We start from the raw sequence: 22,859 nt of genomic DNA on the forward strand, positions 1-22,859 counted from the left end.
TTATATAATATTTTAATATAATATTATAATACAATAAATACTATAAGATATGATTAAAAATTAAATGTTGAGCAATTTCAATGTGGAAATATAGAAAGTTATTGAAAAAAAAAATTATGGGAAAATATTAATCAAACAACTTTTTAGTATCAAAATAAGAAAGAAAAGAAAATTATAAATATATTTTAATTTCTCTTATTAATATAATAATAATATGTACAAAAGATATAAATATATATATATATACATAGCCATAAATCCTGATTAACCTAACATTTGTGAAAACCGTTGGCGAATGCAATCTGTACGACCCTTGACAACATTAAAATGATTCTTAAAAATACATTTTAGTATAATTTTTAATTAATTCTCTCTTACTTATAGAACCAAATTATATGTATAAAAAGGCGGTTACATTACTCTGAATAACCATTTTTTAACAAATCAATGCACTGCAAACAAAGCAAAGTAAAGTTCAATTAATTCCCCACTGAATTGGGAAAACCAGTTTAGAATCCAAAAAAAATCAAACGTGAAAAATCAATCAAGTCAGGTGCGAATGTCTTCCTTTCCAGGAATTCGTACTCATATGCCATAGCTAAACAAGCCTCTTCAAAAAATCTATATGCGAGCATATAAAAGTTTGTGCCTACAATCGATTGTACTAAATTGTTTATTTTGTGCTTTAGTCGATTCCGGCAGGAATAACTCGTCTCTGTGATGACGCACATAAATTCCCATTCATAGAAGCACAACAAATGAAACATACTGATTGCCCACATCGGTGTCATTTTAATTAGTCGGCACGCACGTTTATAATACCTAAAATCCGTACGAGTCTCGTTGAGAAATTTAACTGTAGCGCAACGTCGACTAAATAAGTCAATCCCCCTAGCAAATTGTACGCTGCATATTAATTAACTTCCTCAAGCCGTTTGGTTTACACTGTTTCCCGAACCCGGTAGAGGGTATCCAAATTTTAATATATTTTTCGTTACGAGTAGACTGAGACCTAGAGTATATAGATGAGCCTGATCTGTATCAATTTTAGAGATAAAGCTATGAGTTGCCTCTTTATTGGTTCGTTGTAACATAAGGCCAAAGGGCTTACCGTGATATCATGGAAGCTCATGACAAACTGTTGATGTTCCTATCGGATATAAAAAGTGCAAGCTATACAGTTTCAGGAAGTAATAAATATACATATATATTATCTTATGATTATATTGTTATATAATGATAATACCTCTGATGTTAGTTAAGTAAGACAGATGCTACCCAGTTTGTATTATCCATAGAATGAAATTTCTACAGATCTTCTCCAGCATATATAGTGTCATACGGAAAGTTTTAGAAGAAATTCTCGAACATTGTTGTTGACGGATCCGACAATTTATCATAGAGATGTCATGACTTTTTCTATGAAAAACTGTGCTGTTGCTTATTCAATACAGGCTTATCTTATACCATATATATCGGACTATAATATATACATATATATATTCAAGGAAACACTCCAAGATATTTTAATGTATGTTATTTTCCTCAGCTCAACTACATGTTATCAAATCTATGTATGTTGAACCCAAAGAAAAGACGCAATCAAACTTATATTAAATTTCTGTATAGGGTATTTTGTTGTACACTCACTTTTTTTTTGTTATTCTATTTTTAGTTTATTTACTTTGGCTTGCCGTAAAAGATAAATCAAAAATGTTTGCAACAAAGTGTACGGAACTAAGTCTATGGAGCATAAATTAAAATTCTGAAACAGTTTCAAATTCTCGTTTATCTATTCGATTAAAATTTTGCATTAGTAGTAACTAGATTTTGTTGTATTGACAATTCGCCGGGCAGACTATTCAACGGCAGTATGACAAAATAAAAAGTAGAATAATTTAAAAGCGCAGCTCGGTTCAACGATCGTCCAGTCCGACGATAATACGATATAATATATGCTTAATAGTTATTATACTCTCTCTCCCTCTCCCTCTCTCTGTCTCTCTGTGTGCGAGTGTCAATGTATGTGCATGTACATATGCATTCTCCATAGCGATCGTACATGGTTTATTTGTGCTTATTATCTTACTCGCACTGGCTACAACTAAACCCGAACTGCGAATGTGCCTCTGTCATAAATTCTCGGCTCAATATATTTTAAATAAAGTAAAGCCACAAAATCGTCGCAAAGCTCACATTCGATTCCCGACAACGACTGACAACGGTTCTCTACGATCTTAAGTGCTAAAGTGATAAACTAAATTTGCAGTTCTCCACTTTTTGGACGATATACAGAAAATTAAGCTCGCGAGCTATCAATAAGTTAAAAAAATAAAAAAAATCATCAACATAAATATAAAATATATTATTGTTTCGTGTCGTGAGTCAAATAATGTTTGGCAAAATGGGTAAACTATAAACAGAGTTATCATCTAACTTATAAATTAATGTGAAAGAAGTGTATGCTTGTGCAGGCAGTAAGAAGATTATATGTGTATATTCGTATATATTAAAATACTATAATATATCCTTATCAATTAATATTCTGCATATAATTACTATTTCCTATGCAAAGCACAAACACTATTATCAGCTAGAGATACGGAACTTAAAATATCACAACCAGATAAAAGAGTGCATATTATTGAAACGCTCGTTGAGAAAGTGACAGATCGGTTTGAGTTTAGGACGTTCTAGTGAATGGAAATGGAAAATCATGGAAAATTAAGCAATATATCAACTTTAATAGTGCTATAACTAGGATTATACAAGATATATCCATATATGATATGAGCTGCTCTTTCAAAAATACCTTGAGCAAGTATTTGGTAGTCGGAAAGGATCAACTGTTATTTCTTTATTATTTGAGTGCTGATCGAATGCATTCAGCTACTTTAAGTGGTTAAAATTATTCTCTAGGTGACTTTGTAGGTTAAAAAAAAAAAATAAATGAAACAAAAACAAAATGTTACCATAGACCCTACAAACATTATTATCAGACTACACGGTAATCGACAAGTTCTTCTTGAGTGTGGCGACTTCAATTTTCATTTGGGCCATGATCAAGTGCTCAACATGGTCAACAGTTTTCATTTGACGTCGTAGCCGATGGTCTTCTATTCACTGGCTCTCCACTTTCAGAGGACAATTTTTTAGTGCTCCATAAATATTTTATTTTAATAAGGATTATATATCCTTTGAATGCTCTATATCGTTATAATTTTGTGAGTACAAAGTGAATGTTTGCCATAAGAAAATAAGTCATAGAACAAATATAGAACAAAAATTCAAATCAAATTTAATGCTTTTAATTTAGCAAATTATAACATTGGTAAAAGTAAATGAAAATAATACGATTATTTATAGAAACAGAAATACTGATAGTTTTAAATTAAACAATTTTATTATAATTTAAAAAAAAACAAATTTTTGTAGGAATATGTTTTTGCCAAAGAAAATTTGTATAGTTTTTCCTTAAACAAATTTTATGAATTTTATGAAAAAGAGAAGAAGTTAGTTTAAGGTATAAAAGTTTATGAATCCTCATCTGCAAAATTTTTTAAAACCTTTTTTTTATGACGTCGCAGTCGAATATTAATTGATATTCGAAAGTCGCAAACAGACAACACTCGACTTTATCTATACAAATAATTATATATGTGCATATATAATAAATCCAAGTACATGTTTCATGTTTTGTCTGCCACCGTCTGCAATAGTGGCATATATTGAATTTTATCAATGTATGTCTACAGATATTATTGATTAAAGCCGAATTTCGCGACACAGGCGACAGAATTGGACGAGAGCGGCCCATATGTTGCCAGCTAATCAAGAAGTTTTGACGGTTACTTGATTCCCAATTTGTGTCAATGTGTCACAGCTGATAAGACTATGGATGTCTGTTATAAATAATGTAATGATGTTGATGTCTATCACATAATTTAGGACTAATTGTATATCTGCCGGGCTGATATAAATCATTTAATAATAAGGCGACTAACAGATACTCTAGTACTGAGTATGTAGAATATATTAATATGGAACAGTAACTTTCTATTATTAAATATTAATACGTATACTGCCATGAACATGCGCATAATCTCTCTTCCTTCAATCCCTTAATACCAATAGTTTCAGTTCCACTTTTATAAAGTGAATCAACTTTGCATACTTTAAGCTTCAAATAGGGCATTGGATAGGATATTGACACTTTTAGTGTTAGTATTAGTTCTATTGTTATTTTAAGCAAGCTCATAAGATTGAGCTTAACTCTGTATTCAAATGAAAAGAGTTTGCAGCAAAGGCATGGTAATTGTTAGACTGGGCATTGAAACTACTATATGTCCGACAGTTGCTGTTCGAATTGAAGACTTAGACATCATTCTGATTAAGTAATGCCAAGTCGGTAGACTAATCCCAATTTGCCCATTGTCTTACTTCAATTTGTTAACGTCTACAGAAATGACATTTTTGTTAGAGGTACACTCAGCTTCAATACTATGTAGGCATAATCTATAACTGTATATACCTCTAGAATGGCAACTATCATATCAATGAGGTAGACCAAAGACTATTTAAAGTGTGGAGTGGAACGAGGCTGTAAATCTGGGAAAACTTTAGATAAACTTGATGTTGATATATGCCTAAAGAGATATAAATAAAATAAAAATAAATCTTGACTTGGAAAAATTGTTTGATAATCTAACTAGTTAGATAATCTGTACACATACCTACAGATGGTCCCTAACTAGCTATGCACGTACGTTGGTTACATACATGAATTGAGTGTTTTTGATGACAATATCAAGTCAATAGCTCCCTAAAAAATATTATTACTATTAGTTTTGTTTTGTTTTTGTATTATTTTTTTCGACGAATTTCACTGGCGAGTGCAGCGTAAACAATTAACGGAAATTACTAAAAAATTACGTGGATTGATTCCTGTTAGACCCATGATTTTTATAAGCAGGTATATGCAGGTATATTGATGTATGTATGTGCTTACCTACATACATATATAGTACGTATGTATGCACATACAGGTGCCCTCATCGAACTGGCGACTTAAGCCTGAAGTGGGTCGAGCTATGCAAACAAATTGAGATTGGATGAGAATCGTTGCCTTATCGCCTGGGTCGGTTCAAGTGCAAATGCACACAAGTGGCGCAACAGCCCAGAGCTGTGTGTTCAAAATGTCAATTCCCAGTAGTGGCAGTAGTCGCAGTTAGTTGCATCGATCCGAGCGCTGAGCAGGGCAGAACAGAAATCGAACGGGACATACAAACGTAACGATGATTGAGTACTAGATGGATGTGCCATCGCGCTATGGGGATTTCTGATAAGATAATGCGCTCTTACATTTGTCTCTCACTCACACACACACACACACACACACCGTCACATCATTGATTTCATATTGACTTAAGGTTTTAATACAGGTCCCCAAAAGACGAAATCAAAAACCTTTAAATTCATGTGATTCGCTGTGCGCTTCAGCATTTCGAGTCTCAGTTTTAAGGCTTACGGATCGCAGATCTTGTTTTCGTTTCGATTCGACATATATCAAGTGAACTCATCTGAAATTTAAATGTAAGAATCGGGTTTGAAGATTTAATTTTAACTGATAATAAACAAAGTATATAAAATATATGAGATATAAAATATTTTCGTCTATATTGAAAGTGTCAATTGTAGGACAGATAATAATAACAATTATAATAATCATTATTAGCGTTGTCCAGAATGCAATTAAACTGATTTTGTAATTTATGGCTACGCCTCATTAAGAGTTTTATAAGCAGCAAAGCTCAGAGAATGATTTCACATCAATTGTATTTTTATATGAAAAAAAAAAAAATTAATCGACTTTTTTCGCTTGTTTTGTTTGGCTTAATGAAAACACGTTAATTAAATACTTTTGATTATAAAAAGTAAGCAACAAAAATATATTTCTGTGCTGTGTGGAAAAAAATTAATGAAATGACTTCCGTAAATAAATACGATTTATTTGTGTGCGAACACGGCGTATGCGCAATGTGCTTGATAGAGGAATGTGTGAAAGCGTTTTCGACATTCTTTACATAGACATCGATCTCATTTGAATGCCTGAACTCTTGATCCCTTGCAGCTGCTACACGTGAGCAAGTCAGATGCCAACAATGAGCAACCAGCTGGGAGAGAAACGTGAACAGTCTTACGCAGAAGTAAGCTCCTTCCAGATGAGCGACAGCATATCCCGCAACATGGAACCAGTGAAGACGGGTCGCATCTTTCTGGCTGCTGTGGCAGGTGAGTTGTTGACATCAGTGCTGCAACATTGCTCTAATTGCAACTCCCCCGGTTGTTAGCCAACTTGTCCGCCTTTGTGGTGGGCACCTGCCTGGGCTGGACCTCGCCCATTTTACCAAAACTGAAGAGTAACGATACCTCAGACTCTCCCCTGGACAGACCCATAACGTCCGAGGAAGATGCCTATATATCATCGCTCATTGCAATTGGTGCCCTGGTGGCGCCCTTCATCGCCGGCCCACTAGCGGATCGGATCGGACGCAAGTGGGTGCTCCTCTCCAGCAGCGTCTTCTTTGTGCTCGCCTTCGTGCTCAACATGATCGCCTCCCAGGTCTGGATACTGTATCTGTCTCGTGTGATTCAGGGCTGCGGCGTGGGCTTCGTCATGACCGCACAGCCCATGTACGTGGGTGAGATCTCCACAGACAATGTGCGCGGTGCCACCGGCTCTTTGATGCAGCTCTTCATTGTTTGTAAGTAGCCAGACTGGGATGAGGCGTACAATGCTCTTGAGTAACTCTTTGTGCTGCTTCTTCCCCTTTGTTTAGGTGGCATTTTGTATGCTTATGCCATTGGGCCGTTTGTGTCCTACCAAACGCTGCAGTGGGGCTGTTTGGTGGTGCCCATCATCGCGGATGTGGTGTTCTTCTTCATGCCCGAGAGTCCGTACTATTTGGCCGGCAAGGGACGCAAGACAGCCGCTGTGCGCTCCCTGCAGTTTCTACGTGGCCAGAGCGCGGAGGGCGTGCACGACGAGATGGCCGTGATACAGGCCAATGTTGAGGAGGCCATGGCCAACAAGGGCAACATGCTGGATCTGGTCAAGGTGGGCAGCAATCGTAAGGCGCTGCTCATTTGCGCCGGCCTCATCAGCTTCCAGCAGCTGTCGGGCATCAATGTGGTGCTCTTCAACAGCCAGTCGATATTTGCCAGCGCCAACACTGGACTGGATCCTGCCATTGCCACCATCATTATTGGCTGCGTGCAGGTGGCCTCATCCGGCCTGACGCCCATCGTTGTGGATCGGATGGGCAGAAAACTGCTGCTGCTCATCTCGGCCAGTGTCATGAGCATCGGCCTGGCAGCCCTGGGTGGGTTCTTCTACATGAAGCTGGTCGTGGGCGATATTTCCAGTGTGCTCTGGCTGCCAGTGCCGGCACTGATCATCTACAACATTGTCTACTGCACGGGCTTCGGTCCACTGCCCTGGGCCGTGCTCGGTGAAATGTTCCCGGCAAATATCAAGTCAGCCGCCTCCTCTGTGGTCGCCAGCACCTGTTGGATTCTCGGCTTCCTGGTCACACGCTACTATCCGGCACTCGATGCACTTGGCTCCTACTATGCATTCTGGCTCTTCTCCGGATTCTGCATAGTCGCATTCTTCTTTGTGATGTTTATCGTCATAGAGACCAAGGGCTTGAGCCTGAACCAGATTCAGGTTCGTCTGGGCAGCAAGAAATAGATTTAATTGTAATGTACAGAGCCTTGCCGATCCTATATACTTAAGTCATGTACGCAAGTATTTAATTATTTATTTATAAGAATATTTTTAATTTGTTATACACTATTGTTTCATTGAAATAAAAACTTATAAGATGTACACATCTCTTTAATTTATAACAGAAGGGTATGAAATACTTTCAAAGAAAATAGAATGGGAGGATGTTACAAAAAGAGCTTAAGAACCTTAATATACAGTTTTTTTTTTTAATCATTTATTTTTCAAGGAAAATAAGTAAGTATTTGATTTCAAACATCCCGCCTAATAGAAATGACATACCTAAAGCAAGCCACTAAAAACATTTAGTTTCATACATACCAGCTACTGTCCATTAATGCACTATTTTCGATTAACACTGTTTTGCTCATATCGCCGAAACAAAAAATACTGCTGAACAGTGTATATCGATATACCGATATGTTTCAGCCCTGGACTTAGCTGTCTTTGTCTTTTCGTATGGTTTTACAGCACTGTTAAAAGACACAGCAACTTTCGTCAGTTTCATTATAACTCTTGATGTGTAGGGTGCGTCGCACGGGAATTTTCGCATTAATTTGTTGTGTCAGCGCGAAGCGTAACAGTGTTTAGAGCTTCTATGCAAGTGTGTGTATATGTATAAGTGTCACTGCCTTTGCAAAACAACCTAGAGTGTTAAATAAATTGAATTAACGACAAACAATTAAAAAGCCAACATAAGCAAAAATTTAATAATATTTTATATATCGGGCACAACATACGCGCAATCAAAAACACCCAATGCCAAAAAAGAGATAGCAACAACAACCGAAGACAAAACCCACACACACGTACACATCGCAACACAAATATCAATGCCGTTATAAATGTTTTTTTCTACATGCAAATAAAGGTATCAGCTTTTGTTTACACTTAAGCGCGCCGGGAGTGCGTACACTGTGTGTGTGTGCGAGTGTGTGCGTGCGTGTGCACAAGTGCTTGCAGTTATTGCTGTTGTTATTATTGTTGTTGTTGTAGCCGAGTGCTTGTGAACTGCTGCGCTGCATCCTGTTTCTTTTTTTCGAAATTCATATCCAATTGGCAGCAGACACAGCGCCAAGTGATGTCAGCAGCATTTAGGACCATTTCCTGAACGGCTTTACCACCCCACCAGAGCCGCTGACTCGGGAAGTGCGAGTGATGTCATCGCATTTGCCTGCCGCTGCAGTCGAGAAGAAGAAAATTTACTATAAACGCCGACATTCTACAAATAAAGGAGCAGCAACGACATAGCCGCATAGCAGAATTATTCCAATTGCTCTGGATTCTAAAGACAACGTGTGGAAAATGCCTCGGCCGCTTTCCCATTCACATTCACAGTTGCAACGGTCGCTGCGGCCGCTACAGCAGCCGCTGCGGCTGCTGGTGCCGTTGCTGTTGCTCAACATATGCTTGCAACACGTCGCTGTCGTCACAGCTGACAACTTGGAGTCAAAAGGTGAGTGCGCTACGTCTAGGTACAGGAACTTCCCCTAAGCCATCGACTTTCCCTCTGGCAGTATCTGAGCAAAATATGCGAACAGAACTCATTTAAATAATGTTTTGCTCAAAGAAAAATAATAAGGGAAACAAAAAAAAAAACCAGTTGGCAATCAAGTTCAGAGAGCTTGCGCACAGTGGAGCAAACTTTGTGAGCAACTACAGCTAATCAAGAATGTAAAGCGTTGCCTGTCAAATAAAACTTTAACTATGCACATGAATCGGTGTTGGTATTAAAAACAAAAGTAAAAGCAACGTCAATTTTTATGGCCTTAATTATTTGTTAAGATGCTCATTTAGATGTTCCTCGCAATATTTTTAACCAATGTCTGTCTAGCTACCTTTGTTGAGCTCTTACTAACCTTGAGCTTGTAAAACCTGATTCCGCATGTAGATCTTCGTTTTGTTTACGGATTGATAAGACAAAGCGAGCGAGGATTGTAAAGATATGATTCATTCTGGAACTAAATGAAATATTCACAGATTTTCTAAAATACAAATGAGCGTTACTATGAATAATATATAAATATCAACAATTTGTAATTAATTAATTAAATAATTTAACTTGATAAATAAAGAAATATATAATATATAAATAATTCATTTAAAAATTCTTTAAAAAGTCCTTTTTGTATTAATCAATTGAATAATTTCTATATATATATAATTTATATTATTATTATATATTTTTCCATATGGTTTTTATAAAAAGCTTACCTTTCACATTATAAAGCCAAAGTTTGTTTCACCTAAATCTAAAAATCTTGAAATTCGTGACTCTTTTCAACTTTCAGTCTTTACATAAAACTAAAATGAATCCCAGCACTACAAGTATCACAGGCTTTATTGTTTTGCCACTGGTTTAAGTTTTCATTGTACGCAGAGTATTTGGCAGTCGTGTACTGTCAAAGTTTATCAAGAGTATAATAGTTGAGTCTTCTCTTTGTCAGCATTGCACGTGCACCTTCAGGTCTCCGCTCGCTTGGCCTTTGTCAACGTCTCCACTGTGGCTGGGGCTTGATGTCTTGGAGCACTTGTTTCACTTTTCAGTTATCAGCAAAAGTAGTTTTTTTTTGTCAACCTTTTGTCTATTGTAGCATGAGTGTGTAAGTGTGTGTGTGTGTGCCTGCTGCTTAGTGCCTAAATGCTGATTTTATCAAAAGCGGCAGCTTTATCAAAATCTCACGTAGTAACTCAGATATGAAGGCGCTAGCTTCACGCGTTTAGATTGTTTCTCTCTTTTTGTTTACCAAATCAAGTTTCTCCTCATGTTTTTCTTTTAACTTGTTAATGTAAATTTTATTTAATACCTTCACTCACGTAGCCGACTTTTATGTTTAGGTCTGCGGCCAAATAGCAAAAAATCGATTATATATATGCACATATACCTATATACATATATATTTTGGTGGAATTGCGTGCTACTTTTACTCTCATTGTTTGCCATTTATCTTGATATACTTCTCTTTTTTTTTCACAAATTAAATGCCTAAACTTTCTTTTATTTTTTGTTGTACATTGCTTGATTGCATTTTGCGACCACTGTACCTATCTGTTTTTTGTCTGTGCCTATATCGGTTATATAGAATCATATGCCTAATATGGTGGCCCTCATAAGGTCAGCGCGGCTTTTGCACATTCATTTTGGCCAACTTCAATGTGACTTGTGGCCAAGTCTGTGTGTGTGGGTAAAACGTTGCCAACTTAGCTCTTGCCATTTCTGTTTGTTGCTGTTATTTCTTTCTTGTTTTTTTTTTTTTTTTTTAATATACAACAATGACACAATCAAGCTGTCAGTGAGGTAATGGTAATTACATATAAGTGGATAGCAACAAGTTTGGGAGGCACATTTTATAACCGAGGCCAATTACCTGCTAAATAATTGCAAAAATAGATAGAATGTCTATCAGCTGGGAAAGATCGAAGATGCAATGCCCTGACAAACGGACATTTCAATGTAAGAACGGAAATAAACTTTTGATTATTAATGTAAATGTCTTGAAAAAGCTTAGCTGAAACTTTGAAGTGCTTGATTTATACTCTTTAAAATGTCTCCAAACAGAACGGAATTCTAAAAACTCTCAGACTTTGTGAGGAAATTTCAATATGATGATATGGTGATATGATATGGTTTCTAAATACAAAGAACTATATATAAAATGTAAAGCATAATCATTATAATGCATATGACAAAGTAGATATCTATCAATATCACTCCTAACTCATATACATATGTATATATAAAACTAATCATAACAATTACTTATAAGGGATACTTTGTTCTGTTGGCATCCAAGTTATTGAACTTCTTCCCGTCTGGCAGTAGCAAATTGATCAAATTGTCCATTTCCTTGAGCTCTTTTATCTTCCGTGCATCTGAACATCTTTTGTATTCGTGTTTTGCTTTCCATTCTAATTAGCTGTCGTCTGTCTAATTACGAACGAAGAATACAAGCTGTGACGATCTCAATTGAGTTTGGGTTGAACGAAGCTCGGCTTAGGCACGTTCTCCTGGGGTGACCAACGCTCGAAATCCACTTGAAAGACGTAATTTATGCAAATGCCAACGAATGGACAGAGGAGGCCGAGTGAAGTTGGATCACGTTGGAATATGCATGCTCCGGCTTCCGTTTGAGTGCTGCTCGCCAAGATATTGCCACAGAGTGCGTGTGTCCATTTAAATTCTTTTGACCTGACTCAATCAAGTCAAGCTTGAAGCTAGCCGTGCTCAAGAGCTGTGCGTAAATATAAATGTAAATGTAAATGTGAATGTGAATACGAGTGTAAATGTAAATGTAAATGTTACAGCCGTAAATTGAGTTGATTTTCAATTAACCCAAGACGAAGACGACGTATAATGATGATGATGATGATGATGATGATGATCATGGAGCTTAGTTTACTGCCTATGCTGACCACTCGAGTTGATGAATCAAATTACTAGAGTGTAAGCATAGATGCGTCGTTATCTTGTTCTACAGTTGTCTAACGATAAATGTAACTCTTCAACTTTGAAGAATATTTCAATTGTGATAATTTCTTTAAAGATTGAATAATATAATATCTATATCTTATGTATAAGACAATATCGAATATCAGGTATGCTCATGCACTACCAAAAACTATTCCTATTTAATATTTATTTAATTTCATAAAATATAATATTGGCCAAAAAATATATTACATATATTGTTATAATGATTATAGTATGATATATGCATGTACATAATATAATATATAATATATAAATTAACGAACCAGTTGAAATTATTGCATTTAATTAAACTTTTAACTTAAAAATACTAACAATAAAACAAAATACTAAATTTCTTTAAGTATAATTATTTCTAAATTATGTTACCCAAAAAAAAAAACATACTTAGTTAATGAGTTATCAAGAACAGCCTTTAATATATTATTGATTCCAACAAGGGATCGCTAAGATCAGATCAGGAAGTTTTTACCGAGTCTTTTCTCAGTGAATGCAGTCTATAAAACTAAAATGAAAACCAAAATATTTATCTAAATTTGTGTCACTTCTGTCTGATTGCCGAGTGATCACTGTAGGTACAAATTGCATTTAAGGTGGCAGACAACGTGTCAGTAAATGCGCTCCCACGAGCAGGCGTACCAGGCCGGGACCACAAAAACAATGACGCATATTAATGGATGGCGGCTCGAGTGGCTGTGTGAGCTGCTTTGTATTAATACTAGTCAAAGCTTGCCACATGAGCAGCCAAGCCGTTGCAGGAGTCATGGCCAGATGCAGTACGGTGTGGCAGGCCCCTTATATATACATATATGTATATATGTATGGGTGTTTCCAGGGCGCGTAGGTGTTTCTTGTGTAGGCGGCATTGTTGCCGGCGCAAATTATCACGGCTCTGGCATTACAAATTGAATAATTTAAAGGGAAATCAATAAAAGTAATCTGATTTTTGTTGCGGCCTTTGTTATATAATTGTTGCACTCGAGACTCCGGTCTAACTTTTGACTGCGACACGTGCCACAAAAGCGGCTCAATAATTGCTAAGGGTTGCTGCAGCCAACTAGTTTCTCATTCGCCTGGATTATGGCCAAATGAATGCGTGACACATGCGAAGAAGTGCAACTCAAACAATATATGTGTATAAATGAAGTTCTTTGGGGTGTATTCACTATAAGGCGGGCTTGGCCACGATTATTTATGACTGTATCCTCCGGCAGGGTGGATTCCGGCTACAGCTGACAGACAATGGCTAACTTTCATTGCCGGCGGATTAGTCACCAGCAAAACCAATTCGGGGGAAGTGGCTGACTAGCCAGGAAATTAAAGCTTAGCGCTTTGGGTAACTTGCACTAGCTGTGCTCCAATGGCCATAAAGAAACACTTTAATAAAATATTATAGCTCTTATATTGCCTGATATGGTCAAAATATCTTTAAGATTACAAATAGTATCTTTAATAAAATAATTTAGCTCTTATATTGCCTGATATGGTCAAAATATCTTTAAGATTACAATTAGTTTCTGGTCATTCTATTAATAATAATTAAAGATATAAATACTCTAACCATAAATAATCATTAACATCGTCAATGCCTTCGACAAATTCTCTAATATTCTCTCCCACTGCCTCAGATCTTAATTGTGCATTGCATTCTATTTCCATCTCATATTCAAAGCACTTGAAAAAAATGCTTTGTTTATGTTATCTTCGAAGGCATGATGAGAATCGTTTCTCTCGCTGAGGTTTACTTCAATCAGACGCTCAGTCAGGGAGGTAATCAAAACACGGAAATGCTCACAAGTCTGCAGACAGCCATTGACAATGCAGCGCCTTGATTGAGAAATTCCAAACGGAGGTGTGCATGATGATTAATCAAAAAAAGAAACTGAAAACAAAACAAAATGCAAAGCATAGAATGAGGCGCAGTGAGAGTAGAAAAATAAATAATAACTGAAACGTGGGGACTTAATGGAAATGAGCAGCATTTACATAAATAATGTTTAACAACCAGAAGATGCCCTGTAAAATAGGCTAGCAATACAAAATATTCATTTAATAAACAGCTTAGTCTCAAAAGTTCATCACTAAATCGATAATTAATCGATATAAACAAGCAACGCTCAAAGTGCAGCAATCGAAGTGGCTGAGTTACTTCACAGCTGTAACTTATCATTGAATCGATATATATCGATATAATTGAATGATTAATGAAATACAATCGTAACAGCTCAATCATTATGTTTGTCTGACTCTACCATCGCCCAGAGTTTTTTTGTGGTTAATTACAGGGTATATTAATGCTTTGTATGACGCTGTCTGGGTCTGCTTAATTTATGCTTTCAGCTATCTGCCTAATGTCTTCCATCTGACTGGCATGAACAATGATGCTAAGTACAATAAATGTGCCAGCTACACAGTTACATTCCTACATAAATACATACATGCATACATACATACATTCATGTGTGTTTGCAACGGAAATGCGACAACACGCTAGACTGGCCAAGCGAGTAGCTCTGCCGTGCAAGGGTTTGGCCAATATTCATACCTATATTTTATTCGGACAGTGGTTAAACTGAATGCATGAATCATTTGCGAAATGCTGCAATTTCATTTCGTTGAACAGGAAAACTTTACAATTGAGCAAAAAAAAAAAAAAGAGGCAAATTTTTGACATCGAATCAGTCATGCAATCAGCTTTGCTGCTCTTTTACTGATGGCTATGTGTGTGTGTGTGTGTGTGCGTAGGTGTGTACATGTGTGCTTATTTTGAAAACTAAACAAAACAATAACAACAACAACAACAACGAGTGCTACGATATCCACAGTGTGATGTCGCCATCGTCGAGGTTCACTGAACTGCAACACTCGACAAATTTTCTGTTTACGTTTCGTACACTGTTTTTTTATAATTTACACAATATAAAACACCTTTTAAAAGTTTGTGTTTACTTTAACATTTCCTCACATCACTCCAAAATTATTGTTAAGCAATTAACTAAATCATCAACTTAATCAGTTTGATGGAAGTTTGTAGTAAATCTAGTTAAATTAATTTCATAGTATAGAATATCTATTTAAGATATTCTTATTTTCCATTAAGAATATTTCGTAGCTTCTATTCGCTGCCATTGACTCACTATAAGATAAGATATTTCAACATTTTTACGATAACTTAAAAACTCATTAACCTAAGTTCAGCCAGCAGCAGCAGTTGTGCAACTTGTAAATATTTACCATAATAGCTCAAAGACAGACCTTACGTAAGTTCTTTGGCGGCTAACTAAAAAACCACTAATAAATTCATTCCTAACTATAAACATCTAAGAACGCAGAGTTAGAGAGCGCCAAGTGATAATTAAATTAACAATCCAACTCTAATATATATGTATATCTTGATCTATATATTTCTCCTTTGTAGTAACTACATTTCCTTAAACGACAGTCTATAAGACTTTTCCTTTCAACGACTTCAGAAGCAATCTAAAAATTCACAAAAAGATCTACATATCTTATATTTTATAAGAGTCTAAAATATTCTACTTATAGAGATAAATCTACCCATGAGTTTCCATTAAAGTTGCCTTAGAGAACTGCAGTGCACAGATATTCAGCGTTCTATATTTGTTTCTATTATTAACTGAGCTACTTTGGGGATCTGCCAATGTGCGCTGCATCTCTATGTGAGTGGATCATAACATTGGACTGGCAGCTTGTTGACCTGCACATACATGCACACACTCCCACACACATATACACAGCTGCATTTACCGGTTCTTGGGGGAGAGCTTCAGTCCATAGACCAGAAGTTCTCTTAGTTTATCTGCAGCATAAACGCGCTACTCTGATAATCAGACACACTCTGCCCAGCTCTGCTCTGCTCTGTTCTCTGCGCTACTTGAGCAGCAAGCCAACGAACCGTAAAGTAGCCCGGACAGTGCCAGACGGACGGACAAAGCATGTTGCGCCCAGTTTGCCGGCTGGGGCGAGATTAGAGCAAACGCTGGCGTCTCTGAGTGCGTTGCCATTGTTTGGGCGCGTTAATTGATAAACATATAAAAAAGAAGGAAAAAACAAAATAAGAGCACAAAAAACAAAGGCAAAGTCTCAGCTGCTCAGCTGCTCAGCTCTTTGCTTGAATAAAATTTTCATTTATTTTTTCCTTCCTTCTTCTTTTATTCTCGCTCATCCTATAAACGTTTGGGTGCAGTATTTAGATCAACTGCCTCGATACGCTTGAATGTCTTAAGTGCTTTCGTTTAAGCTCGATCAAGTATTGCACAGAAACCAATCTATGTACATATACATAGTACATCCCTCTGGGCCGTGACTCAGCGTAGATGTGGATGTATTTTGTTACCTAAGCGCATTTCGCACTCGGCTCTTAAATTGGCACGTTTCTTTATGAAAAACTAAAACTTGGCTTCGTTTCTCTTCAGCACACTCATTAGCGCGTATTAGTAAAAGTATTTTTGCAACGGTTATATAAGATGTAATACAGTGTGTAATTGCTTTTAAGCTTGAAGCCATTCTCCAAATGTCATTAATTATGTGGCATATGTGTTTACATTTATATAAATATTTATTATAAGTAAGTTTTAGTTAGGTTTTAGCGATTGACTTGTTGGACAATGAACCCATAAAGTATATAGTATATATAGTCATATGTAATCAATTGTATGTACATTTATCTAAAGATCATATGCCTCAAAGCTTCTCAGTCATAGAACCGCTAAAGACAGCACATACAGTCGTATTCAATATAAATTAGGGAAGACTACAAAAACTTTTTTGAAATTTGCACAACAAAAAAGGTAAAAAAAATATATACATATATATTTTTTATCTAGAGAAAGTTGCGAATTTTTTGCAAATTAAAATTCTTATTCATATGCCACGATAGAAATACCAAAAATCAATTGCCAATTCATTCATTCATTCACTTATTCATTCATTTATTCAACCTGTCTTCAGCTACAAAGAGTATAAGATTTTCGATCACATCAGACATTCTTTGCTTGTTTTTGTTTTCCTTTAAAGCAATCCTTAAGTTTATTATAAATATGTGCTCGAGGCATATAGACAGAGCGGATGTGAATTTAAATGCCAACTCACTAGGGAAGTTGATAAACACAAAAGCTATTTACGATTTCATTATGAGCAGTAACGATATTTAATTGTTGTTCTTTTCATAGGAAAATGTTGTGTTCATTGAAGTTAAGCACGAATAGCCACAAAATTTATATAAAATTTAAACCTGAATTACCACAAACTCTGATTAGTTCAATTATTAATCAGATATTCTATAATAAGTAAATCTAGTTAACTGAATCATCAGCCTCAATTTCTAAGAAGCTCAAAACGAGCAGCTCAAAGGTCAACAATAAGTTAAGCTGTGCAATGTGTGCATTGTGCATTGTTTGACGACTTCCATAGCTAACAACAATGGGCACAAGATCGCACAGGCAGATGGGCAGGTGAGCTGTTAGGCAGGTGAGTCAGCTGTCTATAGAACTTGGCTGTGAGTCAGCTGACGTGCGATTGTTTTATTGCTTCAAGCCATCTACATACTAAACGCTGCTACGATTTAATTGGATTCAATTGTTTATAAATATGTTCAATTATCCATTTGCTGCTGAGCAAGCTGATAAAGCAAACGCTGCCCCCCACTTGATTCGCTCCACTTCTGCACGACGAAAAGCTGCTCCAATTCGCTAATTGCATTGCAATCTATGTCGGAAATTGCAGTAAGCTGTTTGCATATCGCCCACGGCTGGGCCGATAAGAAGCCATTCATCTATCTAACCAGCCAGTCAGCTAGCCAGCCAGCCAGCAAGGCAGCAAGGCAGGGCCCGGGAGATTCCCATAAGAATCGAATGACAAAATGCTTCATATGTTGAAGACGAACTCCACGCTCCGGCTGCTGATTGTGCATTGCACATGAATATTTTTGTTGGTCTGTTTGCTTATTTGTTTGCCGTTTGCAGGGCAGACAAACAGTCGCCTGATTGCTGCTCGAAATTGCCAACATATTGCATAAATATTTGACTTGAGGAGGTGAACTGAACGCTCCTTGAGAATATTTGTGGGCCAGGCTTTTCCCCGAATCCAACGACAGAGACGAATACTGTTGTGTCAGCAGTAAAAGCGCCTCATAAATATAGATATAAGTAGATTGAAGAGCTACATGCCGATCCTTTGTTTCTTATATCAACAAAATTACTCAAAAAGTTAACCGTACATTTTGTGTTTCACTCTAAAAACTTTTATAGGTCGCATTTCCTGCCTACAATATATTACTTTATAATTCGATATCAGATTGGATCTTATATTTATTTACTCTAGACAAATATTTGTAAACCATTAATTTTTAATTCAATATCGATTAGGAGCAATCATTTTGATGGACAATTTAGTCGAATCTATAAATTTTGGAAGAATATTTATTAGATATTGATTAGATAAGATTCGGTCTAGAAGAACTTTATGACAGGGCAGCTTGAAAGTGAAAGCCCCAGCACTTTCGCTGCGTGTAAAACAACTTGGATGATAGCCCCGTCGTATACAAGTACTCGAATATAACACATACATATGTACATATGCATGGCTGTATGTGTGTATGTATATTTATTTGGGACAAGCTTCCTGTCGACTTCAACAGTAAATAAGCTTAATATGATAAATTACCTCAAGAGATAATCACTTTAATTACGCACTAGAACAACAAGGCATTAAGTATCTCACAGATACACTCTGTGTGCGTGTGTATCTCAATTTAGCGATTCCTGAGTAGCTGAAATAAATGCAAGCTACATGCTGTTGACAAATCAAATTCCAACGCACAGCCAAACATTGATAAGCAGCAAGAGTAGTGGAGTCGGAGTGAGCGAGAGAGCGAGAGAGCGAGGGCGAGATAGTGAGTGTGAAGGGGAGTATCTGACAGATACGCATACAGATGCAAATGAGCGCAACAGCACAAAATCTAATAAGTGGCAATCGACTTAAGTAGCAAATTGCTCAATCAAATTGGGTCAGGGGGCGTCGCTGCGTTGGTCCAATGCAAAGATTGAGAAAAACAAGCGCCGCCAATTGTGTCTCAATCTTGTGAAACGTCAAATTATATTCTGACTGTACAGTTAGCATGAAAAAGCAAATATTTCGTGGAAACACAAAATGCTTATGAATCACTTTTCATTTTTTTTTTTGCCGGCGAACTGGTCAAACCGGTGACCAGGCAGCAGCCGCAGCATCTTCATCATAAAAAGTCAAACAATTTCAATTAGTAACTGTATATATAGATACATATAGATATATACATATATATGTATATGTATATAGAGAGAAGAAGCGCCTGTACTTATTGCATTCATTTCTCCCAATGCGCGATTAATTAACTATAAGACCTGAGGCTATAAGTTATAACCCAATTAGCTTCAATTAACTAGCACATATAGAATATCTACATAGATATACATACTTATATATACATACATGTATCTATATATAGTTAGCACGCTGCCCACGCAGCTAATGTGAAGACACTTCCGTCTCGCATTTGCAAGAGCTACAAAATTTCAGACAGATCTTTGAAAATGTTTGCCGTGTTCAATGACCAAATTGTTCCAGACGAAGAGACGCGTCATGCATGGCTTGATCGCTTTCATTATTATAACTTTGTCTACCTGTCTGTCCGTCCGGCCATCCGTCCGTTCATGGTAATCAAAAAGAAAGTCGTCGCATTGATTTTTTCGATTTGCTGTGCATTAAATTTCACTTTTTTCGCGAGTACAAGAAATGTGCAATGCGCACAGACTCTATAAATTGACCCACATATGAAATCAGAAATATATACAGCAGATCAATCTCTATAATATATATATATATATAGTATATGTAGAATCTCATTTATTGATTGTTTTATATATTTGGCATTGGCTATGCGAGAGCCGACCTTGACAACCCGGCTTAATCAATGGACAACCCATCAATTTGTATAGATTAAGAAAAGAGAATGAGAGAGAGGGAGAGAGAGAGCTGCGATGATGAGGGCCCATATTTAAGATAAGAACTAAGGGCGTCGTCTGGCTGCAGCTGGCTGCATCCTTCTGCATGTCCAGTTCTGGGAAGACGAAAAAAATAATGTAATGTAATGCTCAAAATATATACGAGCATTGCCTGGTTTTGTCAAACGAGATGCAGCGAGCAGATTGAGTTTCCCTCTAGCAAATGAGCGCATAAATTATGTTTAATTTAATTTGTTAGGTTATGTGAGTGTGCGTGTGTGTGCCTTTGGCTGATGTCATGTGCCAGGATCGGGTTAAAAATTATACTAGAGGGGAAGAGGAGGGGGAGGGGTTCTGTCAGTGGCCTTGACAAGTTGTGGGGCAACTTATTTACTTGCACACATGAAGCATGATATGTTGTGACATGACATGACCTGGCCCATTGTTGCATGCAGCTGAGTGGCAAACAAAAGGCGTGCCTCAAATTACACACACAAACACACACACGCACACACAGAGAGCACAAGAAGCAGGCGGTAAACAGCACAAAGAGAATTTAAACCGACTTTAGATAAGCATATGCATTTGATATACCCACATTTTACAAACTCTGAGTTGATTGTATGTTTATACATTTATTATTATATATTTATATATTATTTATATGTTGTATTATGCAATAAATTTGTTGCATTAGCTTCATTAAATATGTACATACATTCATATATTGTTAAAATTCCTTTCTACTTCCATCTTATAATCGTCATTTTCTGATCTACTGTTAGTCATATATTTATTTTCCACACTTTTATTATTAATTTTATTTTAAATCGATGTGTCAAGTCTTGAGTTATGTATTTATAATGCTTTGCAAAAAATGAAACCAGAAATTTTCCTATATAAAATGTCATATAGGTAACATATATACCCCATTGCAACTTGGCTTAGAGCACATTAAATCGTCTGCTCTTCATGCAAGGTGTGTTGCAGCCTGTTGACTAGCTAAAAAATGTTCGAATTGAGATGGGCGTGGCTGGCATTTAGGTTTTTGAAATGTTTTTGGTGTAAGAAATGCATTCAAATGCACCCCCTCTCCCTCCCCTCCCAACGAAGAGCACTGCAAGAGGAAGACATGGCGAAGGCAACGTTGAAAATGTTATTAAATATTTGCCTTGACTCCACGGCCCCATTCACATCCTGCGCTCTTAATTTATGGTGTTTCCTGTTGCTGCGAGCAGAGGAGGGAGAAGTGCGAGGGAATGAGCATGATGAAGGATGTAATGGCTTCTGTTGATGTAATAAACATTTGCTGCTTATTGTTGTTGTCGACGCAATTAGCGAGGGTCGCCCACAACGTCGCGTTTATCAATTAACCAAGTTATGACAGCATGCAACACTTATATATGTATATATATATTGATATATACCGTTATATACAAGTACTCTGTACAGTTAAATGCGTTACTTTCGCATCTCAAAGTCAATTAAATTCGTACACTGAACTCGACTACGAGTCGCCTTTTACGTCGCTCGTCTGGAAATGTTGAAGTTGACATCGCAATTATGGCCAGCCTTTCATAGCCAAGTGCAAATAATCAACGGGCAGCCAGCAACAGCAACAACAACAACAACAACAACAACAGAAATCACGGCAATTAATTGCAATTTATTGTATCCAGATTTTCCATTCAATGCAAACATTTTCGGCCTCACTGTCAAAAGTGTGAATTGTGAGTTGTGAAAGCATCAAATTGCATATTGGGCCATTTATTGCTGGCCAATTGCAGTTTATTGATGGCGTGGCTTATTCAAGGCTTTTACCACAGCGCAAATGATTCGCAAAATCATATGATGTCACATTTTGAATGGTCAATAGGTCTATTAATTAACGGTCAGCTCTGCACAAATTTCTATTGACTGACTTTATTGTTGTTTCGTTTTGATTGCGGCTTTTGGCATTACATATATTTATTAGCAAATATTGATTTTGGACTGGGCTGCAGCATATTGTTTGAGTGCAACTAGCAAGATATTACAAAATATGAAGGAGTTAATGTGGGATAGTGTAGTATATAGTATGTAATATATTGTATATTATGTAATCAGTCCAGTGCCAATAATTCGAAATGGCTAGGGGATCAGCTTTTCTTCAAATTACACAGAAATTAAAACTATCGATAATTATCGAGATTGATCTTTTTCGATTTATCGCGAATTTCGATTTAGAGGAATACCAATTATCGAGACTTGACTGTATTGGAAGTGTGTGGAAGGTTAAGTTCTTTAGATAGATGACACACAGTTGACAAATTAATCTTCTTGCTTTATGAAGAAGAGCATGACTTCTAATGATTTATTTATTTAAAATATATAGCACTAATAGAATGCATTCTAATTATATTTCTTCTTCGAAATACATATTAAATGCATAAATATTTACTCATAGAGAGCAATTTTATTGCTCAGACGAATCTAATCGCACTTTATTGTGCATGAACAATAAACATAAGAGATTTGTAGCAAAGTGTATGCCTGCCCACATTGGCCAAGGTCAACACTAACCGCAATTGCTTTACACATA

The 22,859-nt window shown here is 36.6% G+C and overlaps 2 protein-coding genes across 6 annotated transcripts in view; both read left to right on the forward strand.

Annotated features, from left to right (window-relative positions):
• Positions 1-2,180: 2,180 nt before the first annotated feature.
• Positions 2,181-7,891, forward strand: LOC108649392 (facilitated trehalose transporter Tret1). 3 transcript variants are annotated; one of them, XM_030383954.2, is made up of 4 exons: positions 2,181-2,408; positions 6,131-6,291; positions 6,351-6,764; positions 6,840-7,891. In XM_030383954.2, exons 2-4 carry the CDS (start codon positions 6,153-6,155, stop codon positions 7,751-7,753), a joined length of 1,467 nt encoding a protein of 488 aa, XP_030239814.1. In that variant the 5' UTR covers positions 2,181-2,408; positions 6,131-6,152; the 3' UTR covers positions 7,754-7,891. The 3 variants fall into 3 exon arrangements, with proteins under 3 accessions (XP_030239814.1, XP_089120299.1, XP_030239813.1); XM_089264173.1 differs by lacking the exon at positions 2,181-2,408 and adding an exon at positions 3,090-3,224; XM_030383953.2 differs by lacking the exon at positions 2,181-2,408 and adding an exon at positions 5,146-5,592.
• Positions 7,892-8,281: 390 nt separating this feature from the next.
• LOC115562432 (disintegrin and metalloproteinase domain-containing protein meltrin) overlaps positions 8,282-22,859 on the forward strand; it is a 38,564-nt gene continuing 23,986 nt past the window's right edge. The window contains exons 1-2 of one of the 3 annotated variants that reach the window (XM_089265445.1): positions 8,289-8,393; positions 8,856-9,245. In XM_089265445.1, coding sequence (XP_089121571.1) covers positions 9,095-9,245 — 151 coding nt within the window. In that variant the 5' untranslated portion in view covers positions 8,289-8,393; positions 8,856-9,094. Of the gene's footprint in view, positions 9,246-22,859 lie in introns of all 3 variants that reach the window. The other 2 variants (XM_089265444.1, XM_089265446.1) reach the window with 2 other exon arrangements.

This window comes from Drosophila navojoa, chromosome 2 (genome assembly GCF_054131105.1).
Source record: "Drosophila navojoa isolate 15081-1374.11 chromosome 2, UAZ_NAV_1.0, whole genome shotgun sequence".
Taxonomy (NCBI): domain Eukaryota; kingdom Metazoa; phylum Arthropoda; class Insecta; order Diptera; family Drosophilidae; genus Drosophila; species Drosophila navojoa.